Source organism: Zerene cesonia, chromosome 19, assembly GCF_012273895.1.
Source record: "Zerene cesonia ecotype Mississippi chromosome 19, Zerene_cesonia_1.1, whole genome shotgun sequence".
Taxonomy (NCBI): Eukaryota; Metazoa; Arthropoda; class Insecta; order Lepidoptera; family Pieridae; genus Zerene; species Zerene cesonia.
In genome coordinates, this window is record NC_052120.1 from 9,551,009 (window position 1) to 9,575,005 (window position 23,997).

The following is a 23,997-nucleotide window of genomic DNA, read 5'->3' on the forward strand; positions in this document are numbered from 1 at the left end:
CGCGGGCGGCGGGCGGCGCGCGCGCGGGCGCCGCTCGACACGAGCACGGCTAGCGTGGCCGCCGGGTCCTCCTCGCCCTCGTAGAACGGGTCCAACTCGTAGACGCACCGAGTCAGCTCTTCGATACGCCGCGTGACCTCCTGATACGCAAGTACGGACATACAAGATTTAACATGGGTTTCGACGTGCTAACGATGAAAGCGGGGAGCGTGAAAAGAAAGACGGTGGCTGCGATATCGATCGTTTATATTTCGCATTCAATCGGTATATGAATTTACAATTATAATTATAGGAATATGTCACTAGAAATCGACTTAAAGCTAAAATTGGCGGGCGCGTCTAAGCGTCCCCGAGCGGGTCTGCGTCCGGCCCGCCGCGCTGCACTATCAGCTTGATGCGTTCGTTTCTCGCTTGAATTTTACTTTGGAGCGATTTTACTTTGTCTCGACATTCCTATCAGAGGACATCGGCAGACGAGTTAGTTAGTCGAGGTGAGGGAGGGAGACAACAAAAAAAATATACATGAATTGCGTGATCGGTGGTAATATACAGGTGTATAACTAATCTGTGCCACATAAGCTTCTTCGGATCGGAGCCTCGCGACTCGATAAACAAAACTAGAACAATCGCTAGCCACCTACTGGACGTCGGGGCGCGTTGCGGTCAAAGAGAGGGTCTCACCTGTTGGTGTCTCAGCTTGGTGTCGGGGTCGCGGGGGCTGTAGTTGGGCTGCGCCGCGTGGCGCAGACGCTGCTCGGCGTCCAGCAGCTGCGCGCGCAGGCGCACGATGTCGGCGCAGTAGGCCTCCACCTGCGCCAGCGCGGCGCCCAGCTGCTGCGCCTGCGCCGCCGTGCGCGCGCCCAGCGCGTCCAGCGCCGCGGCCAGCGCGCGCGCCGCCGCCTGCACGCCCGCGGGCGAGCGGCTCTGCGCCGCCACGCCCTCCGGCCCGAAGTGCACCTGCCGACAGACACCTGCTTTGACACGGCCCTGTTCTGTGAGACGAGTCCGCGGAATACTGAACCGAAAAGTGACCCCACGACCGAAGCATAGCGACAATAAAATATAACGACAAAGACCATCACCAGATAAAACAAAACAAAAGAGACCCAGTAATCCATTTTCACTCACGTTGAGTTTCTCGACGGCATATGTAATTTTCGTCTTTTGCGTCGATATGTCATTGATGAGTTTCTCCCTGTGAGCGAGCCTGTCTCTGAGAGGCTTTTTCACAGTTTGCGGAGCTTCTAAAGTTCGCGTAGTGGCCTCGATCCAATGACCGACATCCTTTAGTTTCTTCTCACATCTCTCCCATTCTTCTGCTAATTCTTGTAAGAGACCGTTCTGTAAAATAAGAAACGAACAAACAAATTAGTAAACAGTAAACGATTAACTGGTTTTATTTTCTTAAGTAAAGAAAATTACACACAGTCTTAGCCAATTTCTTTTCTACATCGACTGTCGCATTCTCGGCCGCCTCCAGTCTCGAAGGTAAATCTCCTGGACTTGTGACGCGTTCGATCGCTTCGATTTCTTTGGCCATATCTGCTAAATTCTTAGCCTGTTGCTTGCAACTCTTAAGGGCATTCTGAAAAATAAATCATCCGAATTAGTAATAGCACTGCTGAAAAAATGATTGTAACCTGGTTATAAGCCATTTAAGTTACCCCATATTCAGTCTGTTTTTGCTGCGCCTCCTGCAAGTCGGCCAAAGGTAGCGGCCGCGCTAGGAAAGCACGCTGTGTTTCCACCCAAAGTAGGACCTTCTCCAGCAAAGCTAGGAACCGGGCCACCGCATCGCAAGCGTCCTCCACGGCCGCTTGGCGCGCCTCGAGTTCGCTGCACACGGCGCTGAACTGTTCCGATAATGCTGTGACCGTCGATTGTATCAACTGTCGTTCTCCGGCATCCCTGCTTCCTTCGACGATAGCGCGCGCATTGCGCGTCAATCGCTCTACACGGTCTGCGATACTTGGAATTTCAGATCTGGTCGCCACGAGGCGTTCTTTGTAAGGTTCTGGAGGCTGCGTGCGCTCCCTGGCTGTGAGCTCGGCGGCGCGGACCCACGCCTGCACGCTCTCAACGTCCGTTGTGTATTCGGTACGCGATGTCCGCGCGCGTTTCCATTCCCTTTCCTTCTCCTCCATGGCGGCGGCTAACGCTTCTGCGGATAATTCTAAAGCCGACAATTCCTGGGCGACGTCAGCCGGCGCCGAACCCCCGTATCTCTTTCGACTATCTTCCGTGAACGTCTTAGTTTTATCGACTAGGTCTGAAACTTGTTTGGCCAAATCACGCACACCGTCCGCGTCGTCCTCTCCGTAGACGTAGAAGGTCCCAACTTTAGCGATGTATACTTCGATCTGTTGTCTGAGTTTCTCTATATTCTCTGACACGCGATCGAATTCGGAAACGATTTCGTCAATCTCTGCGAGTCTCGCCGCAAGAGTCTGTCGCAATCTGAAAAGAAAAATAGCAGCGTTAAATATGCACGTATAAAGAGTCCGCGCAGTTCCTAACTAATGTGGAAGAGCTGCCAAAAGTCGACGAAAATAATCCGTCGGCGCGGCGTGACGCGGTGTGACGCCGCAAGGTCGCGCCGGCTGCACCGTCCCTACCTATTCGTTCGTGGCAGCGGCTAGCGGCGATCCGCTCGCTATGCTCGCCCGTCGCTCAATGAACCGAGTTATACATTCGACTGCCGCGTCTAATTTTATTTTACGCGATCTAATGACATCAGCTGAAATTTTCGCTGCAGCAATGTTTACGTTTTGCGCCGGCATATGGCTCTAACGTGCCGACGTGACACGGTCGACCTTGCGCAGTACTCGACAAGTGAACTGATAAATCTATTGCGCAACGTTTAGGACATGCGCTAGTGGCCACCCTTGCCGGCCGGCGCCGCAGTGTGGGCGAGGTAAACATTTATAAAACGCCTGCCAAAATGTAACGTTTGCGAATACTAAAATCGCCACATTTCCGAAACACAATCAACTCACGTATGACTCACTGGATATATATAGACGCCGAAGCATTCCACGTCGCGATTAGGTTATGTTCAATTCGATTCGCATTGCTGTATGGAATTTAGATGAGGGCTGTAATTATGAGCGAGGGTGAAAAACGTTTTCCGCATTGCACGTGTTGCGAGCCCTGCGCTGAGTAACGGCGAATGTTCTATGTATAGCGCGGAGTCGGCTCCAGTTCACACTGCAAGGCCCTGACCCATAAAGTGCGGAGTACGCGTGCGCGATGCGATCCGAAATAGTCGAGCGGTTTGAATACGTAACGATTACAGACACCCCCCGGCCTATGTCTGGAACCGCGATCGATCGAAAATCAACCCTACGAGACAGTTGTTATATTACATTATTACATGTACGCCATGCGCTTGAATCCGCGATTCCAAACATTTATTAGATGTAATTAATGTACGATATAGTTTGAATTTGTTTCCTATATGATTATGTGTTCGTTCATAATGCTTCGTTACGCACCAGTAAGGAACTATTAATAGATAACATCCGAGTTAACTGTGATCGCACAACTATATTCTTTTATTTCTAGTAAAAGTCGCAGTTACTGCTTAGAATATTATGTTATGTTATTATACGTATAAGAGACGAAAAAAATACGGTCAAAGAAGTTTTTACTTATGTGATATTATTTGCTTATAGAGGCTCGGTTGCTTTTCGTAACTTGAAAACAAAATTTATTTGCCGTCAAAAGCATATTAAGTTATTCTAGCGTGGTGTTGATTTTTCTTTCTTTTGCTTCTAATACTTTTTACTTTTTAGCTGTTGTTTGCTCAATCAAGCCTATATAAATCAGAGCTAATTCCTATATCAATAACAATTAACTAATGACTAAAAACAAGTAATAAAATAATTAAGCGTAAAAATGATTATAAGACTCCAAAGAAAAGAAGTCATCTATCTCCACATTAATAACAATAATTAATATTCATTTATTGATCATATACCTAAAGAGCAAATCTAAGGCAAACACAGCATATTATCTGGCAAATACAAAGCCAAACATTGACGAAGCAATCTTTTAAAATCGCTTCAGTAATGGAGTATGTTTGTTACTCCGTAAGAAACTATTAAACTTATAATATTATTATAAATTAGGTGACCGATGCAAAAGTGATTTAGGCCCCGTTCCAATAACTTACATTGTATCCAACGCGTGTTGAACGGCGCTCGAAATAGGTTAAATAAAATAACTTATTAATCCTGGCCAAATCCAATAAGGACAACGGGAAACTATTATTAAAGTATAGCATTTTCATCGGTCCTTGATAGGTATGCAAAGTTTCAAATTAATCAGACATCTAGAAATTGTTGAAAATTATGTTCAAAGATTGATTCAATTACATACATACATAGATACAGGGCAAGCTAATAAAAGCGTGTTAAAGAAGCACGAATCGGCTCTCCGAATCCGAAAAATTTCTATGAGTAACCCGCCTCGATGTATTTTAAGTACGGCGCAACTCAAAATCACCATGAGCTAATAAGATTCCAAGGCACAAGCGGTTACATCATCAACGGGAACGAAATTATTTTAAAAATGATTCTTCGCTCACTTAATCATTGAAATATTGTCTTTGCGCTGGTGACGTCACCGTACACATTGTATCACCAGCGATAGACCTTGAAGCCAAACGTGATTTATCTTCAAGCACTGGACGACAGATTGTCTTAATTGTCGAAAAATATGAGTGGATCGAAGAGGCGATATGGATATTTATAAGCGCCTTTAATGCGTCTGTAATTTTATTTTTCAACCGAATTTCAATACAGGAGAAGTTTATCAATTCGATTGTATTGATTGTAACCTCATAACTTTTTACTGGGTGAAACGATTTTTATAATTCTTCTTTTATTTGAAAGCTGGTGCCTCCCATGTGGTCCTATTTCAATTTGCTCAGGTTCTGACAATTTGATAAATGGTAAAACTATGTTATTCGATTCAAAGGAGCTTCTATAAGAATTGTAATTGAATAAATAAATGTTTGAGTTTTAGGGCGGTTTGAATTTTGTTAAAAATAAATGTATTAAAACAGATATTGCCATTGTCATGTTATGGGCAGTCTTAATATCGGAACATATGTACTTAATTACTTGATAGGTTACCGTCCGAATGATTCAGTATTACGTATAGAAGATAATTCTAACGAAACCGAACGCATTCGAATAAACACCTAACGCGTGAATCACATCCACTGCACACGTATATAACATTGACAAATCTGTTAATCTGTCCTTACAACATACATTGAAAATAGGAGCAACATATGCGATAAAACGTCACGTAAATTTCTTTCATTGCTACCATTTTATAAAAGACTTTATTAAAATTATGTTGCCTTGAATCTATATTAACGCGGAATACCTTGACTCATCGCAACTTCGGGACTTCGGTTGGGCCTACAAACTTAGCGCGGGTTCGCTATAAAAGTTGATTGTATCTAAGTATCATATAATTTGAAAACTCATCGAAAAATGCAAAATTCTAAGATGAAATAATATCATCCGTGTTTATTTTAACGCTGTTGTTGTACGCACGAATTTTTGTGTAGACGTTAATTATTACTATTTATTTGAAAACTAGCGCATTCAATATTTTTATTCTTGCATATGTTACTGAGTCTAAGACAAGACACGCAATTAAAACATTTCCGACCGGTGCAACTTGGATAAGACAACCTTTTTTGGCATTTTACCTTCCGCATATCTATAAGTGTGTAAGCCGCCAAGGTATGTATAAGTATTGTCCAAAATAAGACAAATTATTCAGTCATGCCTGCTTCGCGGCGAGACGACTTGTTGTCCTTAAATTCGAGAGCACCATAATTGCATTGTACCGTTTAAAACGGTAATTGAAAATGTAATAACTATAATTGTGGTTTCAAAACATTTTTATTCTTCCTTGAGCGGATGCTATTGGGCGATTCAATGACAATTATTTATCGCTATGAAGCCAAGGTATAATTAATGTCAACAAAACAAAATGGAACTCCGTTAAATCTTTATTTAGTTCAAAATGCAACTACATGATTTTTTTGCTGTCTATGCTTGAAATATTAGAATAACATCGTACCTAATCGCTATGCGCTTTCAGAATGTTATTAGCAAAATACAGAGACATTTATTTATAATTTTTCTCGCGAAACTTTATCTTGGTATCGAAAATTACATTGACAGTGCTAACAATCCAAACCACGCATAATTAGAGCCAAGACCGTCAACCAGACCAGAAGTTTTGACGCCGAGTAAAAATATGTGCAAAATGAACTCTATTCAACACGTGATAAGGTGTTATTAAAAAAAATTTATGAAATATGTCGAATTTCTCGCATTTGGTAGAACGCCAGCAGTTGACAGCTTCCGGTTTCTGATTTTCGTATGATTTATTAGTTCTGAACGTTTCATTGATGGAATTGTTAACAGATTGTTACATAACAATATGTTTAAACTGTACTTTAGTTTATTTGTATAAGGTTGTAAATAGTATATTATACGCGTCTATGTACCCGATTACATAAGTATGTGGATAGCTTTATTTCTTTTTTTATACTAGAGCTAATAAAAGAGTATTTATTTTATATGGGCCCTAAGAAATAAACCATTAATTATAAATTTATGAAAATGAAAAGAACGTTCATTGAAACATTGAACACTGGTTTAAGATAAATTCTTTGGCAAACTTATATATCAAATTACCTAACTGTTCTCGCAGATTTTCACAATACAAAATAATTTCTCATGCTACCTTCAACTAAAAAAAAATACCTAACAAATTTTTAAGTCGGTTTATATTAGCAGAAGAATGTATGTGAACAGTAAACACCATAACTCGCATGGTATCTGTTCAGCGAACACAATACGAAACCATCTAGAATTCAACAAATCAGCGACGTGACATCATAACCTATTAAACATGTATTTTGTGTTGACTTTGACATTGGACGCGACTCGCAGACCTCACGTTAAAGTCACTTTTAACGGATACGTTATTATGTCTGTAACCGTTTGCAATTTAACGAAATGTTTAAGGGATCGAATTCACTATTCAGTCGAAACGTTGTTTTTACATCATCATAAACTGATTATTACAAAGAAATTTTGATCAATAGACCTCATTTACAAAAGGCAATACTGTAGATTAAATTTACTATAAGTATAAGAGAATATATATCTACAAACCATAGGTTAGAGAGACTTGTTATTTGAATCCTACTTTGTTACTGAGATTCTAAGTACAAATACAATTGCTTCACGGTAAGCTAGCACGCACAACGCAAACAGCAATGCAAACAGACATTATCATTTTGAAATCGTCACGCTGTCTGCCTTATACGGGGTTTTGGCTTGGGTGTTATATATACCATTTATAATTAAATACATACATTTATTTATTGCATGGAAAACTATATTTTAACTAGTTACACGCACCGGCTCCGCCCGAGTTGCCATTTATAGAAACTCAAATAACATTAACTATCCTATCTTTTAAGTTGGATCAAAGTGCACATGGTGTGAAAATTTGATGTGTAGTTTAGGAGTCCATCGCGGACACGCAATCTATATATATTTAGATTTTAATAAGGTGTATGTATTTTACGAACATATTGAAAACAGACTCTAATGTCCTACTGAAATCAAAGTTTTTATGGCTTTGGGCGTTCCCGAAAGTCTGTCAGAAACTGGATGAAACAGAGAGATTAAAGTATGGAATTATGTTGGGCTCGGTAAACTCAAACACAAACATTTATTTATTCAATTAGACTTCTTATAGAAGCACTATTGAATTAGTCATATAACACAGTTTTAACATTTACCATAGGAACATAGATTCTAAGACATGTAGTTAACAAAATCTATCATCATACTTCATTAAAATGCATTTAGACAGTAACCAATATAAATTCTCGGACCTTTTACAGAAACATTTCAAAGATTAGTTACGATGTTTGCCCAAAACGAATAGAGCAATTGTGTCTCTAATAAAACAACTCGTTAACATTACAGACCCTATTTACTAGCGCACGTTACCGGCCTTTGAGGAAGCTATAGTAATAATCAGATGTATACAAATCGCGGCATTAAAACAAAGCCAATTAGCCCAAGTTCAAACAGTTATTTACTTAGCCACAATGGAGACTCGATGTGTATAAGGAAAAATATGTTACGGTTAACAATGATATTATTTTGGTAGTGCGATAATGACGCTACGTACGCGGGTTTTTGCACACGGAAAGCGACCATATTTGAAACGGGTTAAAGTTTAAGATTGAATGTAATAATCCGGAATGCGTGGTCCATTTGCTAGTTTTACTAAATTAAATTTGATGAGATGTTCGCAAAAGTTCTAAATTTTTATATAATTTTGTCTACAATGTAATTAAAATTTTTTGTTGATATAACCGCGTCCGTTCTAGAGCGGTCACAATAAAAATATATGTAAGAGGCAATAATATTTCCCTACAGTCAGTTCTATTTCCCGATTATACTTCTATCGTCCATATAAGCGATCTATATTCCATACCGAGTCACGTCGACATATTTATTCATAGTTTTCACTAGAATCGAACCTAAAATAAATTTGATGTACGATTTATAAATCCAACCAAAACACACCTGCACTTACCTTACAAAACTCCAACGCCACCTACTCTATAGATTATAGACAATTAACTTGAAGGGACTTTTATCCAAAAACAAAGACAGCTTGTTCGAAAAGGGACTTTTGGTGGACACATCTCTATTTGCGATAAAAGTACTATATTACGAGTTTTTACGTCTGCCTATCGATTTTTGAAAAAAAAAGGTGTGAGTGCGATTCACACACGATAGAAGTGAAACTTCAGCAAATCGACAAAAGAATGAGAAGAAAATATAAAATAGTATATATATTTCTGTCTCATTCTTTGCCGGCTTCATTCTACACATTTTTGTATTTGTGTCTCTTACCTGCCGTTTTATCTGTTGCATCAGGTTTGAAATCACAACTATTCTAAAGAAGTTTCACTTCAAAAATCTGTTTTGTCTTATCTCTCATCTCTAGCACACAACTTACTTCTCATAGGCCTGCAGCAGATCGTCGACTCCGCTCCTCGTGTCCGAGGCGAGCTGCTGCGAGTGCGGCGTGAGAAGGGACACGACGAAATCCGCGTGCTCCACCAGGTCGTCCCGGCTCTCTTCGAGGCTGGACACTTCGGCCTGCAGTTCCTGGGGGGCGTAGATTCAGTTTGTACCAGTTGCCGAGTCATAAATAGTCTGTATGCCTTCCGATTTATTGGTTTTATAAAAGAGTACAAACATCCATCCCCCATCTTTAGAAACTTAAAATAAAAATTTCTCCAGTTTTGTGAAGGTTGGATTTGTGTGAAAATTCCAAAACTAATAACGTCTAAAGAATAATTGTAGTGTTTCAGTCCCTTTTCAGAACCAATTACTGGCGATACCGGCTATAGTTCAAGCATATAAATATTATGTTTCAACTTATACCGAATTCAATTACACAAGTCTATTTAAGAACATGGGTGAAAACCGAGCAGGAACTATATTTTCTGTTTATCCCAATTAAAAATAAGCTTTATTCTTTTAAAGTTAAGTCGAATTTTACAATATAAGAATTTCTATAAATTTCTCACAACATTTTTACTTTAATTATTTCTTTACGGTTTCGTTCACAATCTATGCCACTGAAAAACAAAAGAAACCTTTTATATTTCCTTTATGAACTACAACTCGAAAGATTTTGCAATATTTCAATGTATTCACTTTGAAACATTTTTGTTTCCTTTATTACTTCGGCTTCTCTCCTCAAAACCGTGATAAATTCACATCTATACTAATATTATTCAACTGAAGAGTTTGTTTGTTTGTATGTTTGTTTGAACGCACTAATCTCAGGAACTACTGGTCCGATTTGTGAAATTCTTTTAGTGTTAGATAGCCTATTCATTGAGGAAGGCTATATATGTACCACGGGCGATTCGGGGCGGATCGCTAGTGTGGCATATCGAGGCTCACCTGCAGCGCATGCCTGGTGTCGACGGCCCGCCTCCTGGTGCTGGGGCTGGCGTCCAGCTGGCGCAGGCGGTCGGTCGCCGCGGTGATGGCGGCGGACAGGCCGCGCTGCGCGTCCAGCAGTTGGCTCCAGCGGTGCAGCTGGCTGTCCGCTGTGGCCGCGCGTTTGGCTAGACCTGGGGCAGGAATAGTGCCTTCGATTTTAGGAACTCCGGTATGGAGAGATTTGTTTGAAGAAATTTTCAAACAAATCTTCAGGACCTTCAGAATCATATCCATTACTATAACTCAGAAATACTATATCTAAGTGAAAGCGATGGATATGATTCGTGACAACTAAAAACGTATGAGAAATATATTGTATAATACAATTGTGTGTTTGTTGTTGTTTATTATACCTACGTTCTAATATATTGCATTTGCGTCTTACACTCATACATATAACAAGTCCATCCACTAACACATGTTTATTCCATTTCAATTATAAAAATAAAAATAATTAAATTGATAACTTTATTCTGAACAAAACAATGTATTTACCACTTTCATTAGCATCTTTTATAATGCTATGCTATGCATCTTTAATCCAAATTTTTTTTTCTTCAAACTTCCTATACCCTCAGGTTGCCTCGAAGACGTCGCTTCTTAGCGATATGACCGCACATTTATTTCGCTTTTAACTTTGTTTGTGTGTACACATTGTATTTTATGCGTGTGCAATAAAGCACCAATCAAACACGCACCTTCGCACGCGACGCCCCAGCGCTCCGCGAGCTCGGCGGTGCGCTGCTCGACGCGCTCGCCGCTCGCCGCGTCGGCTCCGCTGGCCAGCTCGCGGGCCCGCTCCCGGACCACGTCGAGGAGCGGCTGCTGGTTCTGTAGCGGTTCATGTTGTTATATCAATACATGAGTATATCACATTATAACATTATATACAAACAATTTAAAATATTAAATGGAGGAGTTTTTTTTCTTCAGAACTTTCTGCTGAGAACACCGATTTTGATGAAACTTTCTTTTTGTTTATAGTGACTACAAGTGTGGTCTAATTTGGTGTTCACTTAGATGAAATACACAACAAAAATAATCTTCAGATTAAGACAATGTGATACATGAGATGGGAAAACATAATATGAAAAATAAATGAAAAAAGCAACAAAAAAATTATGTCTAATGATTCTGTATTCCAAAATATTACCCTCAATGTCTCTAAATAATGAATAACATTCGAATATACTTATCAGTCTACAGTTGTTTAACTAAAACTCTAGTCCAAACACATTCTAGAAAGACACGATTGTAACAACTAGAATTTGTATAATATAGAGCGATAAATTCACGAAATGCGATTATTCTCACATTTACAAGAAACAAATACTTCGCAAATTCAGCATTATATGCAACTTCAAAGTATATTATCGCTCATATCACACAACCAACGAAAGCGGGATTAAGCGGCACCCGCCGCTGCATATTATCACGACGTTATTTTATTTACAATGTTATCAATGACTGATAAGGGGCGATAAACATCGCGCTTTGGAGAAAATTCGCAAACCACGTGAAGTATCGCATACCTGACCTTGCCTTGTTCTATAGTTAGGTATGTAATTAGGCGAAATTAGCACCGTACACGAAATATAACGAATTAAAAAAAACGTATATTTTTCCGCAGAGCATGTAAAACTAAAATTTAGAATTCGAATTTTGAAAATGTGCTTTTTTACTTTTAATTATATGTTGTCTTGGTCCTGGCTGAAAAAAAAAATTAATAACTTATTTAATCGTTTCAACAGTTGTGAAATAACGTGAGTATAGCGTGACGCAGTGCATAAAAATGTCTATTACATCATCATAATCAAGCTATTAGACCACATTTGTATTCCTGGAGGGTCTAGAGTCTATCACGTTAAATAAACGAACCCAATCTGACACACGCTTATTGTCGATGTCCTCATAAAACTTCAATTATTGGCCATTCTAACCATATATATTCTCAAGCAAATAAACAGCTAAATTTGATAAACTTAAAGACATAACTCAAAAACAAAGTTCTAAAGATTTCATTCAGATAACTATTATCACCTAACAGTATTTAAACAAGGAGTTTAACCAAGCAATGGCGGTCCAAAACATATTACATCTACTAACGTTCTCATGATGACATAATAGGTTATGATAACACTAGTCGTCGATGTTATTATAACAATCTTGACATTTTTACAAACATCGCTTGTAGAAAAGAGGCGCATAAATGTATAACTAGACAACATTGAAATTGAAGCGCTGATGTTAAACTTTTAAATGCGAAGGGAAACGAGAATATTGGACAACGACCGCGACCTTGAAACTTGCATGGTTATCTCATAGTTGCTATTTTTGGCGTCGCTTTGGATGGTGCGGTACGTGAGCGGCAAGTGTGCAAACCTTTGCAGGAAAACTTTTTGGACATAGACAAGGAGTTTGTATAGTATCGAATTAGTCGAACATTTTAAACTGTTTTGTTAATTACTTTTATCTGTACTGATATCGAATTCCAAATTCAAATAGATTATAATAATTATTATTTTCTATGACAAAAACCGACATCCCTGGTGTAGTTGCCACTCTAAATTCAAATATCTTTGACTAAATGACAGTAATTTACTATCAAACACATAAAAGAAATAGTAAAAAAACTAACAGATAATTGCCAAGCGATACAACATCAGTCGATTACATCAAAGATATAAACGTATGAACGCAATTATTGTACTAACTACAGCAACAGTTTAATCTGCGTATGTTTATGCTGCGGTTGGCGTGACGATCTCTATCGAAGATCTGATTACACCTTAACGAGATTACACCCACGCTCGTCGGTTTAATGAGTATAAAACGCAAGTGGCGCTCGGATAAATACAAGCTAACTAACTGCAATTAGAAAGGGCTTGATAGCCGCTAGCTTGTTAGAACTGAAGGTAACGGTAACTGAAAGTGATTGTGTATGAACAAAGAAAGTTACGAAGAGGCCCGTCTCCTTTTGCGTACAGGTCATTAATTCCCCTCCTTAAACCTTTCCTTATCCTATACGATTTAAAATCGGCAATTTTTTGTAGAGGTGTAAGACCATAGAGGACTTTACGCCTTGGCAAATGATCATAAGCGATGGAAGCGCCTATCATCAGAGGACGAACCAGCTCCTTTGCCGCCGACGATATAAAAACATTTAATAATCTACTGAAATTTATTTTATCGGATATTGTTTGATTTTTGCGCTCTGTGCGTAATTAGAAAAATGTTTTAGCAATAGAATTTTAAAAGTTACCTAAGAGACTACCGATTAAGAACGTAATTAATGTACATGTGATTAATATTCAACAATTACTTAGCTGCGGCTATTTAATGACGAATAATTTGGAATTTTATGAAATCATACTTTATACGAAAATACTATGTACTGTCTCTATGTACAAAACACGGCGCAAGTTAAATATAATAAATTCAAGATATATATAAATAGCCCAACATTTTCGCAACTTGCACACGTTTAATCAGATACAATAACTATTGCTCTTTAACCGAACCGGTTTCCATGCCACCTAGATATTAAATCAGGATACAATGCACGTTAGTGCGCTGGGAAAATGTTATAAGGGCAGAGAAAGTATCGATTCTTCCAGAACTTTCGAGAACGCTCTGTCTCTGGAAGCTGAATATCGCAATGTCAATCGAAAACGTTAAACGATTTTTTTTTATTTGCCGTATTAACGCATGCCCATTAAAACAGGTACATTTGAACTCGGTGAGTACGAATTCATTACGATCAATTACAATAGCTAATTTGATAACATCGCATGTAGTCGCTGAAACGCGATTGCGTCTGAAATTGGAGAGCGAGCGAATTAAAGAAAAACATTGAATTCGGAATCGATACACGAGGAAAACTTCTAGGAAATATTGGAATAAACTAAAATACAACTGTACGTATCAACTGAATCAAAACAAAAACCATTTATGATCGAACCGCGAAACGTTTCCGCTGCAAAAACAACAACAAACCGGCACACGACATAACCTAAAAAATTACGGCGCAACTCACCTTCCTTTTACGTGGAATTTTGACACTTATTTAACGATTATCCTAAAATCCAGATAGCTGTTGCCAATAATGCACTTGCACAATGAGAAAGCGTATAAGCAATGTTGTTTTATCGGCGTTCTCATTGCAGCGTGTGCGAACGATGACTGCTCAGTGGCGGGCCTTGACAATACGGCATGACATCATCCGTTAAGGCAACGTCGCGGGACGTTCTGATATGATTCAGAGCGGAAGGGTTGTAGGGGGCTACGGACTTCCGAATTCAAAGAGTTTTTAATCATTTACATTTGATGATATAGCTTTTGGTGTTATAATAATTGTAGAAAGAAAAACGAAATGCGATTTTATAAAATTAAACAAAATCTTTAGATGATTTTAAAAACGTCAGGATATTTCTTATTGGTATATTAAATGCGAGTATGTTAGTAAGAAAATAGCTTATCTATTCTTCACATTGCAACACGAATACTACTTATTTGGATAATAGAGATAAGTTAAATTACTATTACTTGCTCTTATGATTTCCCAAGAGTGGAAAAAAATACATCTAGATATTGCAGCGTCCTTGTATTCCTATTAAAATAATTATTTCCCCAACCATGGTTTTCATTTCAGCTTTCACATACCTTCATTGTTTATTCGATTATTCAACTAGACAATCCGAATATACCATTACAGAAGTACATTTCATCCGTTTCTATTACAAAACCACGGACCAAAAGTAATTCAAAGCGACGGTATATAGTTTCATACGCCAATAGAGTGTTAATAATTTCTACTTACAAATGAACATTACAAATGAATATTGAAAGAGTCCTGCTATCAATTATGCGAATATAACATCAATTCGCGTCTAACCTATATTTAATTGCATTTTTTCCTCCTAAATGGACGTATCAAACTCTACCCGATAGAGGAGGGCAAGGAGGGAAGAGGGGGGCAAGTAATCGGCTTATCTTAGTTATTCAAAATAGTAATTTTGGCGTAATTGTTAAACACTTTCATTGCAATAGATACCATCGTACCGCGTATATAACCGATACAGTTTGTTACCAATAGACCAAGCTCTTTGGGGTTCACCCGTAAGTATTGATTTTCGATGGACTTCCAGGAACATGATTCATATGTCCCACATGTTAATTGTGCAAAAATAGCGATGCGAACATTTGATAAATCATATTTGGATATCAGAACTAATATTATATCTAGAAATTTTTTTATTACTAGCTGCACGCCTCGGATCCGCCCGGGTATACATTTATTGTAATTGAAATAATATAAACCATCCCATCTTTTAAGTTGGATCAAACTGCACATCGTGTGCAAATTTGATTAAAATCGGTTGAGCAGTTTAGGAGTCAATCGCGGACAAACAACGTGACACGTAATTTACATATATTAAGTTTGTTTGGTGCACCGGTGCGAAAAATTTGTTTCGGTTGTGTAAGCCTACATATCTATATACATAGTAACAGCTATATAGGCTGTATTTAATAATAAAGGGTTGATAATTTTCATATCGGTCTCTTGATAAACCTCGATAAAAATAGTCACTGATAGTAATGGTCTATAAATTGAAAACTATCTATATAAACAAAACACTTCAATTCGTCCATGTATCTCCTACTTCACTTGAATTAGGGAGTATTTTTTTTTGTATTTTTTATCTTTATGTACAAAAGATATATTTTATATCTGAACTACTAATGTCCACATATGCACAAACAGAAAATACTACTAAAATACTTCTACGGTAGTGAGTTAGTTTAAGACAGCAATTTAATTCCAATTTTAAATACATATTTGCTAACCATAAATTAGCACCTTTATCTAGAATAGTTTCTTAGTGAGTAACAATAAAAAATCTATGAGTAAGCGCAAATGAAAAACTGACGTTTTAATGTTAATGAATAACAACTAATAGAACAAACTAGCTCCTTCCTTCCTTCCTCAATAAATGGGCTATCGAATACTGAAAGAATTTTTCAAATCGGATCAGTAGTTCCTGAGATAAGTGCGTTCAAACGAACAAACAAACAAACTCTTCAGTTTTATAATATTAGTATAAATTAAATTAATAATCACCTATGATATAAAAGATATAAAACAATATCGATTCTTTGTTTTACTACGTACACAAAAGCATAGGAAAGGAATAAATCTAAATGTAAATTAAAATGTTATTCTATGTAAATATGTTAATGAGACACTACGGAACGGTTGTTCCGTTTTCTCTATGTGTTTTCACGGATGACCAGAACGTATCCTACATGTAGGTATACGTGTTAGTTGAAATAACAAAAAAATGTATTAAAATATCGAAGTAAAAAACTCTCATTTAGGTTATTAGAGACTTTTCTCAACAATTTCTTACACTGGCCCCTAAACTAAATGAATCGTAATTTCTTCGGAAATTGATAACTTGATTGTTCATTATTTTAGGTAAATCCTACTAAAATTATAAATGCGAACGTTTGTAAGGATGTGTGTGTGTGTTTGTTGCTCTTTTACGCTAAAACTACTGAACCGATTGCAATGAAATTTGGTACGTAGATAGCTGGAACACTGGAATAACATATAGGCAACATTTAATCCCGATATTCCTTCGGGATACGGTCTTACGCGGGTGAAACCGCGGAGCGCAGCTAGTCATAGATAAAACCGACGTTGTGAATCATTAACGTTATTTTATTAAAAATTATCGTAACTTAATCATAAACATATGATTATATCTAACTGTGACTAAAATTTATTGCTCGACGAATATTTGATCTAGCAGAAAACTACATTTATGTCCAGAATCCATTTGATGATTACCAGTCGGTAACATAAATGTGAAGGTAATTCTGTCTGCCTATCTGACTATTCTTTACGCCTGTTTAGGCGTGAAGAACACTGTACTGATTTGCATGTGATTTGGTGCACGGATAGCTCGACACCTGACAAAGAACGTAGGATTGGTTTTATCCTGAAAATTCTAACGGCAACTATGCGAGTTTTCTTGGACTACGCGGACGAATTATTATGCTTTTATTCATTTATAAAATTCATTCACATCACACTATATTTCAAATTCATTTACGACACAAAACATACTGTGTATATTTACAATACAGATAAACAATCACACATATTCCATAGAAAAAAAAAACACCCAAATTGTTAGAAGAAACTTTTTGTAGTAAAATCTTTTTATAAAAAAAAAAAAAATATTACCACCTACTTCCCCTTAACTGACCAGAGGACATGCTGTGAATTCAATACAAGCAGTTAAGTTCATTTGGCAAACGAGACATCTGGCTTCCAATAAATTGACCATATCATATAATAGCTGCGAATAATTGAAATTTATACACTTCTAGAGTTACTTATTATGAACCGAGTTATTGGCGGGTTTCACAATATCTTCTGATCAACTTATACGTCAGTTGTCCTATTAATATTATAAATGCGAAAGTTTGTGTATGTGTATGTTTCTTACTCTTTCACGCAATAACTACTGAACCGATTGCAATGAAAATTGGTACGCAGATAGCTGGACAACTGGAATAACACATAGGCAACTCTTTATTCCGATATTCTTACGGGATACGGATAGACTTACGCGGTTAAAACCAGGGGCGGGGCGGGGCGAAGCTAGAGATAAATAATAATGTACGAGAAAAATTATGTGTCAAATATCGCTATCAGTGACTTTATTTACTACTGGTAAAACCAGCCTTACATAGTTATTTTAACTAAAAGTAGTTAAGTAGTTAGAAGTAGTTATTATTTTTAAATTATGTTAGTCATCTTCAACGGACACTTCGTTTTGTAATCCTTGTCATTTTGGTTTGTACTTAAATTAACGTTATTGCGGAGGTAACTAACATTCCGTGGGCGTGTGCCCTTGGGCACATACAACCGAAAGAGTAGAAGGAATTTGATTGTTGAGGTGGTATTACAGGAAGCAAAAAGACGCGTGTTCGAATCCCGCCTAGTGATCAATTTTTATCTATTCTTTCATTATTTCTCAAATAACATTCCTTTCCTTCTTAATATCCGTAATTGCATATAGTTTTTGTCTTCTTTTAGTCTCTATGAATTACGTAATATCTTCGTTTGTGCCAAAGACCTTGTAGTTTTTAATGAATTCAATACGTTAATTTAAACATGGTGAATTTACATTTGTCGAGAGGAAAAAACTGCAAATCGATTTGTTATTTACTAGTTAAAAGATAATATTTGTATTTAAGAGTGTTATATACACTATCGCTAGTATATATACGTGGATAAGTGAAAAAAACGTCGCATACAATACTCTAGAGCAATAGTTTTTTGTATACCATATTTTAATATAAATAAGCTGCCTATGTAATTAAAATTATGTAAATATACTCGTATTATAAATAAAAAAATGGGTCAAGTGCGAGTTGCATTCGCGACACATAGGGTTCCGTACAAATAAGCTTTCGAGCAAAAACAAATTGTTCACATATAGCTTGAAAATTTGAACTATCTAACTATCACGGTTCATGGGATACAATCTGGTGATAGACGGAAGGACGGAAGGACGGACGAACGGACGGACGGTCAAACAGACAGACACCGAACTATTAGTATTAGGGTCTCGTTTTAAAATTCGGGAAAGGTACTCGTCTATTTTGCAAATAAATATAATTTAAGATATATCATCTTATATTATATCCTTTCAATCATTATGATATATTCAAAGTGCCTTAATCATTAAGTCCTTTTTTCTAATACTTTCAAAGTATAAGATACTTCATATGAACTCTATAAGTCACCCTTTTGATACACTACAATTCAAAAGAGATCATATTTATGTATATTTGTGTAATATAACTATATTATTTCCCCTCCTACGTCAAGCGGTGCAACTGCTTAAATTTTTTATTATTATTTTAAAATAGCAACTACAGAGTTCCAAGCCGGCTCTACTCCGTAGAAACTGCCTTCCGAACCGGTGGTAAATGTTATAACTGTGTAATGTGACGATTCAAAAAGCGCTTCTATAAGAAGTCTAGTCGATTGAATAAATGTTTGAGATTGAGTTTGAGTTTAAATATACCGAATTGACTGTTGGACAATGCGCGAAATGCCCATTTCAGTGTTCGCCGTAAATGGACTACAATGGTCGAGTCGAGTGCATTCAACTCTGTCACTGTAGCTGCGTTGCGAAACGTCAAACAGCAAAGTGTATTTATTTATTTGAGAATTTTCAACAATGAGGTGTAGGTATAGACGAAAAAGCATAATATATAATACTAGCGGTCCGCCCCGGCCTCGCCCGTGGTACATATATAGCCTATAGCCTTCCTCAATAAATGGGATATCTAACACTGAATTTTTTGACAATTTTTCAAATCGTACCAGTAGTTCATGAGATTAGTGCGTTCAAACAAACAAACAAACTCTTCAGCTTTATAAAATTGGTATAGATTTATTGTGTATAATTCTATAGTTTTTGTTTGTTGTTTTTTTTTTCTTAAATAGACTGCGTAAAAATATATAATCCTATATTATAAATGCGAAAGTTTGTAAGGATGTGTGTGTGTGTTTGTTGCTCGTTCACGCAAAAACTACTGAACCGATTGCAATGAAATCTGGTACGTAGACAGCTGGACAACTGGAATAACATATAGGCAACTTTTTATCCCGATATTCCTATGGGATACAGACTTGCGGAGTTAAACCGCGAGGCGCTACTTATATTATTGTTTAAACAATCGCTTTAATATGTTAATAGTTTTTGTAATATGTTCTTAAAATCTATCATAATGACAGTAATTATTTAAAGTACTATGAATGAGTTTAACATATTGACAAATTTGGCTTCTTTCTATACTAATAGTATAAAGCTTAACAGTTTGTTTGCACGCGCTAATGTTAGGAACTGCTGATTTACTGATTTAAAAGAAAATCTCCTTTGTATATGTACGTCATGCCTGACTGCTATAAGCTATATTTGTACTACTAAGCCGGGGCGGACCGCTAGTTTCTAGATAAAAAAATATCCATACATAAATATATAAATTCACAGGTTATCGATAGTTTTTATTAAATTTATAAAACGATTTTATTCAATCAAACGCAACACTTAAATAATGTCTGCTCCTACCACATGGTAAGTAGGACTTTAAAAGGCTCATATTATTCATAAAATAAATAATAATAATGAATTATTGCACTACGTTAACGATTACCGAATAGTGTACCGTAAACAGTTAAAGGCGAAGGTCGATTGACGCATGGTAAATTTTTCATCACCAATGTATATGAATCGGTCTATAAAAGTTTAGATTGATTCAATTTGAAACATTTCCGTGACACTTTCCATTATATAAAAACGAATATTGATTATTTATTTAATGTCTGTTTACGATTTGATGCGCTAACTATTAGAAAAATTTAAATTACAACGGGTATTTGATTATTATTGGCCCTATGTTAAAAAAAACCGAATTATTTAGAGACATTGAGAGTAGTTTTTTTTTTATAAAAATTTAATACAACATAATATATAATAACTCACCTCTAAATCGTTCTTGGCATGATTCAGCTTTTCCAGGTGCAGCCGAAGCGCGTCCACACTCGTGACAGCTTCTTCTGGTATCTCGTTCTTATCCAGTATCGCCTTTATCTTCTCGACTAGCTGGCAGAAGTCCTTCCAGATCTCCAGGTCTTGTTCCAGCTGCGCTTGACGCGACTTCGCCGAATTGAGCGTGTTCTTCAGAAGCTGCGTGTTCTTCTGGTGTTCCTTAGATAGTTCCTCCTGCTCAGATGGCGTCAGCGACGGCCATATTTTGTCCACAATGTCCTGCATACGCTTTCCGACCAGATCCTTCATCTCTGGCTCAGACGTGTTAAAGAATGACTTGTGTTCCTCCAAATCAGCTTCGATATTCTCAAAGTCCGTGCCGTTCTTGCCCATGCCGAGACGTATGGCCGCTTCGTTCACCCAAATGTTCAATTTCTCGACCATTTGGAGATACTGCTGTCTGTATTTCTTGTTGTCCTGCAAATGTTTCTCTCTGTTCGCCAATTCGGCTGGAAGGGAAGTTTTCAGCGAGTTTCCATCTGAAATCATTTCGAGCAACGTTCCAGGAACGCCGTCGTCGTTCTTGACGGCATCTGTGATGCTTGTTAGTTTGTCCAAATGTGACTGGACATTCTTCGCCAGTGCAGCGTGTTCCACGAGTTTCTTATCGACGCTCGCGACATCTCTGTTCAGGAGTGGGCGAGAATGTACAATGGCCTCATTGTCGTGGAGCCACTGTAATATTTCAGAAAGATCCGCTGCGAGTTTCTTGTGCTCTGCCGCAGCACGTTCGTGTTCCTGCCTCTTTGACTCAACAGTGCGTCTTAATGTCAGCAATTGCTGTTTCAGGGATTGCAACAATTCTGTTATATTATTCCTATCGATCACGGTGCCTTCAGCAGCTATTTGCTGTCCTTTATCAGTTGCAGTCGCCAGTAAAGCTTCACATCCTTGGATCTTGACGATGATATCATCATACCGCTTGATTTTGTCTTCCAACGAATCATTAGATTTCTCAATATCGGATGTGAGTTCTGTGTATTTGGTGATAAATTCTTCAATTTCTTTAACGAGCGCGAAGAATTGTTCGCGTAACAGCAGCAGTTGTTTCAGTTTTGATATTTGATCTTCAATGGTACTCATCAAGTCATCTTGTTTTGTGAGTATGTCTTGTAAGTCATGCAGATTACCTCCTTGTAGTTCATTGAGCATTGCTTTGTTCTTCTTCAAGTCTTCGAGGATGGATTCGTAAGCTTGTATAATCGGTTGCACATCTTCTACTTTACTGCCAATAGGCTTGTTCAAAGCCTTTAGTTTGTTTTGAATCTCATTAAGGAATTCCAGCGCAGCAGCTATCTTAGCTGCAGCGTCTTTGTATTCCTTAATATGCTTGAGTAGAATATTCTTCTTGTCGTGAATCATGGCATTGATTCTTGCGAATCTATCTGAGAGAACATTGACTTGTTCCTTAAGTTGTAATTTGTTTGAATCCGACAGAGAGTCCATGATGTCTTTCGATTTATCCTTAATTTTGTTTATATTCTTTTCGACATCTTCAGCTTCCTTACTTAGCTTCTCAAACTTAGCCAACTGTTCTTCTAAAAGTTGGAGACTGGTTGTTCTAAGCTCTGGTGTAGCTGCCACTTCAGCTTCATTCAACCAGCTCTGGCATTTCGCGACATCCGTCTCAAATTCATTTCTAATTTGTAATAACTTGTTCAATGCAGCAAGTTTCTCATCGATGTCCACTTTAGCTGTTGTGTACATTTTACTCAAGTCTTCTAAAAGAGCTTGGAGCTTAGCACGATTCTCGTTTGAGCAGTCTTTAGACACAGCATTGCCTTGTCGAATAACTTCGTTGAGAGTATCATTTTGGAAATCATTTAAGTCTGTTTGATGTTTTTTGTGGATAGCTATTTCTTTTTCCACCTTTGCAGCTTCTAGTGGCACTGGACCACCGAGCTTTTTGATTTCTGCCAGCTTAGCTTTAAGCCAGTTTTTAGCTTTCTCCATGTCATTTTCGAGCTTCTTCCTGACTTCATTGCAGCCAACTAATCTTTCAATTTCTTGTTTGACCAGTGTTGCCAGTTGTTTCTGTTTAGATGACAGTTCAGATAATTCAGCCTCAAGTTGCATTTGCTCGGATGGTTCTAATTCAGCCTGAATATTACTGACCTTCTTCTCTAGAGAGTCAATAGCTGTTTTCTTGCTGTCGGTTTCTTTCAGGAGGTTGGCCATTTTCTTTTGGCGTTCCTTAACTGATTTGCTATCATATCCGAGTGGCTCAGGATGCTGAATGTTATCGATTTCCTTCTGCATCCATTCGTTTTGAGCAGCAACTTCGCTCTTCGTACCATCAATGGCTTTGTATGTTATTTCAAGCATTTGTAGTTTCCGTTGTATGCGCTTACCGATGTCATTGTATCTTCTCTCAACTGACTTGATCTAGGAAGAAGAAAAAGACAAAATTAATGATTATTCACTATTAATTTAATTATTCAAAATATTTTTTTTATATAAAATTGATTTTAATAAGAAAAAATAACATTTAAGTAAACCATGTTTGTCTTTTGTATTTACCTGTTCCTCAACCTGCTGTGACTCCAGATTACTGACGATGTTGATAACTTTGGACCCAATAGACTTTATGTTGTCCACTTTGTCTTTTCCAGCTTGTCCAAACTCTGCTGACAATTCTTTGAGAGCATTAAGTTTCTGAGGACAGGGCAAACCCGATCCCTTATCAGCCAAGCACATTTTCTTGAGTACTGCGTCAAACCAATCGTGAATTTCTTGGCATTTGTGACGGAAATCGTCAATGACTCCTTGGTTACCCTTTTCTCTTTCGATGGCTTTAAGAATAGCTTGTTCTAATTCATCCAACTCTTCTTCTAGGTTAATTTCATCTTCCAGACCTACAACATAATAAAATATCGTAAATAAGGATATTTATAACAATATACATACAACATGAGAACACAGAATGCAGACTCTACCTTCAGTTGGTATTTCAGTTAATAATCTGTTTCTCTTCTCAGCCAACGAAGCTAGAGCATCATTCATTGCAGCCATGTCTTGCTTAGCAGCATCAGGGCGTAGTTTAGATGGATTCGATAGCCAATCGTTAGCCAAGGCTTTATTAACATTGATCCAATCTTGGATCTCTGACACTTGTTTCATTGCTTCTTCCATTCCTTGAACCGCCTCTCTTAGTGTCTCTAGATGACTTTGTACCTGCATATATAACACTGTTTTAGTCTAAATAGAAATAGATGTTTAACGCTCGTGTACAAGTGAGCAAAAAATGCAGCGTGTTTGTGATATCAACTCTCCTA

At 37.6% G+C, this 23,997-nt stretch overlaps 2 protein-coding genes across 2 annotated transcripts in view; one reads left to right on the plus strand and one right to left on the minus strand.

Moving 5' to 3' along the window:
* The window catches only part of LOC119834365 (claspin-like), a 5,565-nt gene extending 5,247 nt beyond the window's left edge, over positions 1 to 318 (plus strand). The window contains exon 2 of the mRNA XM_038358709.1: positions 307 to 318. Within this exon, the coding sequence (XP_038214637.1) occupies positions 307 to 318 (12 nt within the window). The remainder of the gene's footprint in view (positions 1 to 306) is intronic.
* The window catches only part of LOC119834685 (nesprin-1), a 46,254-nt gene continuing 22,486 nt past the window's right edge, over positions 230 to 23,997 (minus strand). The window contains exons 19-29 of the mRNA XM_038359132.1: positions 23,659 to 23,896; positions 23,243 to 23,577; positions 20,657 to 23,107; positions 10,784 to 10,916; positions 10,044 to 10,216; positions 9,085 to 9,236; positions 1,665 to 2,457; positions 1,427 to 1,585; positions 1,129 to 1,341; positions 682 to 957; positions 230 to 453 (exon numbers count right to left, since the gene is read on the minus strand). Of these exons, the coding sequence (XP_038215060.1) occupies positions 340 to 453; positions 682 to 957; positions 1,129 to 1,341; positions 1,427 to 1,585; positions 1,665 to 2,457; positions 9,085 to 9,236; positions 10,044 to 10,216; positions 10,784 to 10,916; positions 20,657 to 23,107; positions 23,243 to 23,577; positions 23,659 to 23,896 (5,037 nt within the window). The 3' untranslated portion in view covers positions 230 to 339. The remainder of the gene's footprint in view (positions 454 to 681; positions 958 to 1,128; positions 1,342 to 1,426; positions 1,586 to 1,664; positions 2,458 to 9,084; positions 9,237 to 10,043; positions 10,217 to 10,783; positions 10,917 to 20,656; positions 23,108 to 23,242; positions 23,578 to 23,658; positions 23,897 to 23,997) is intronic.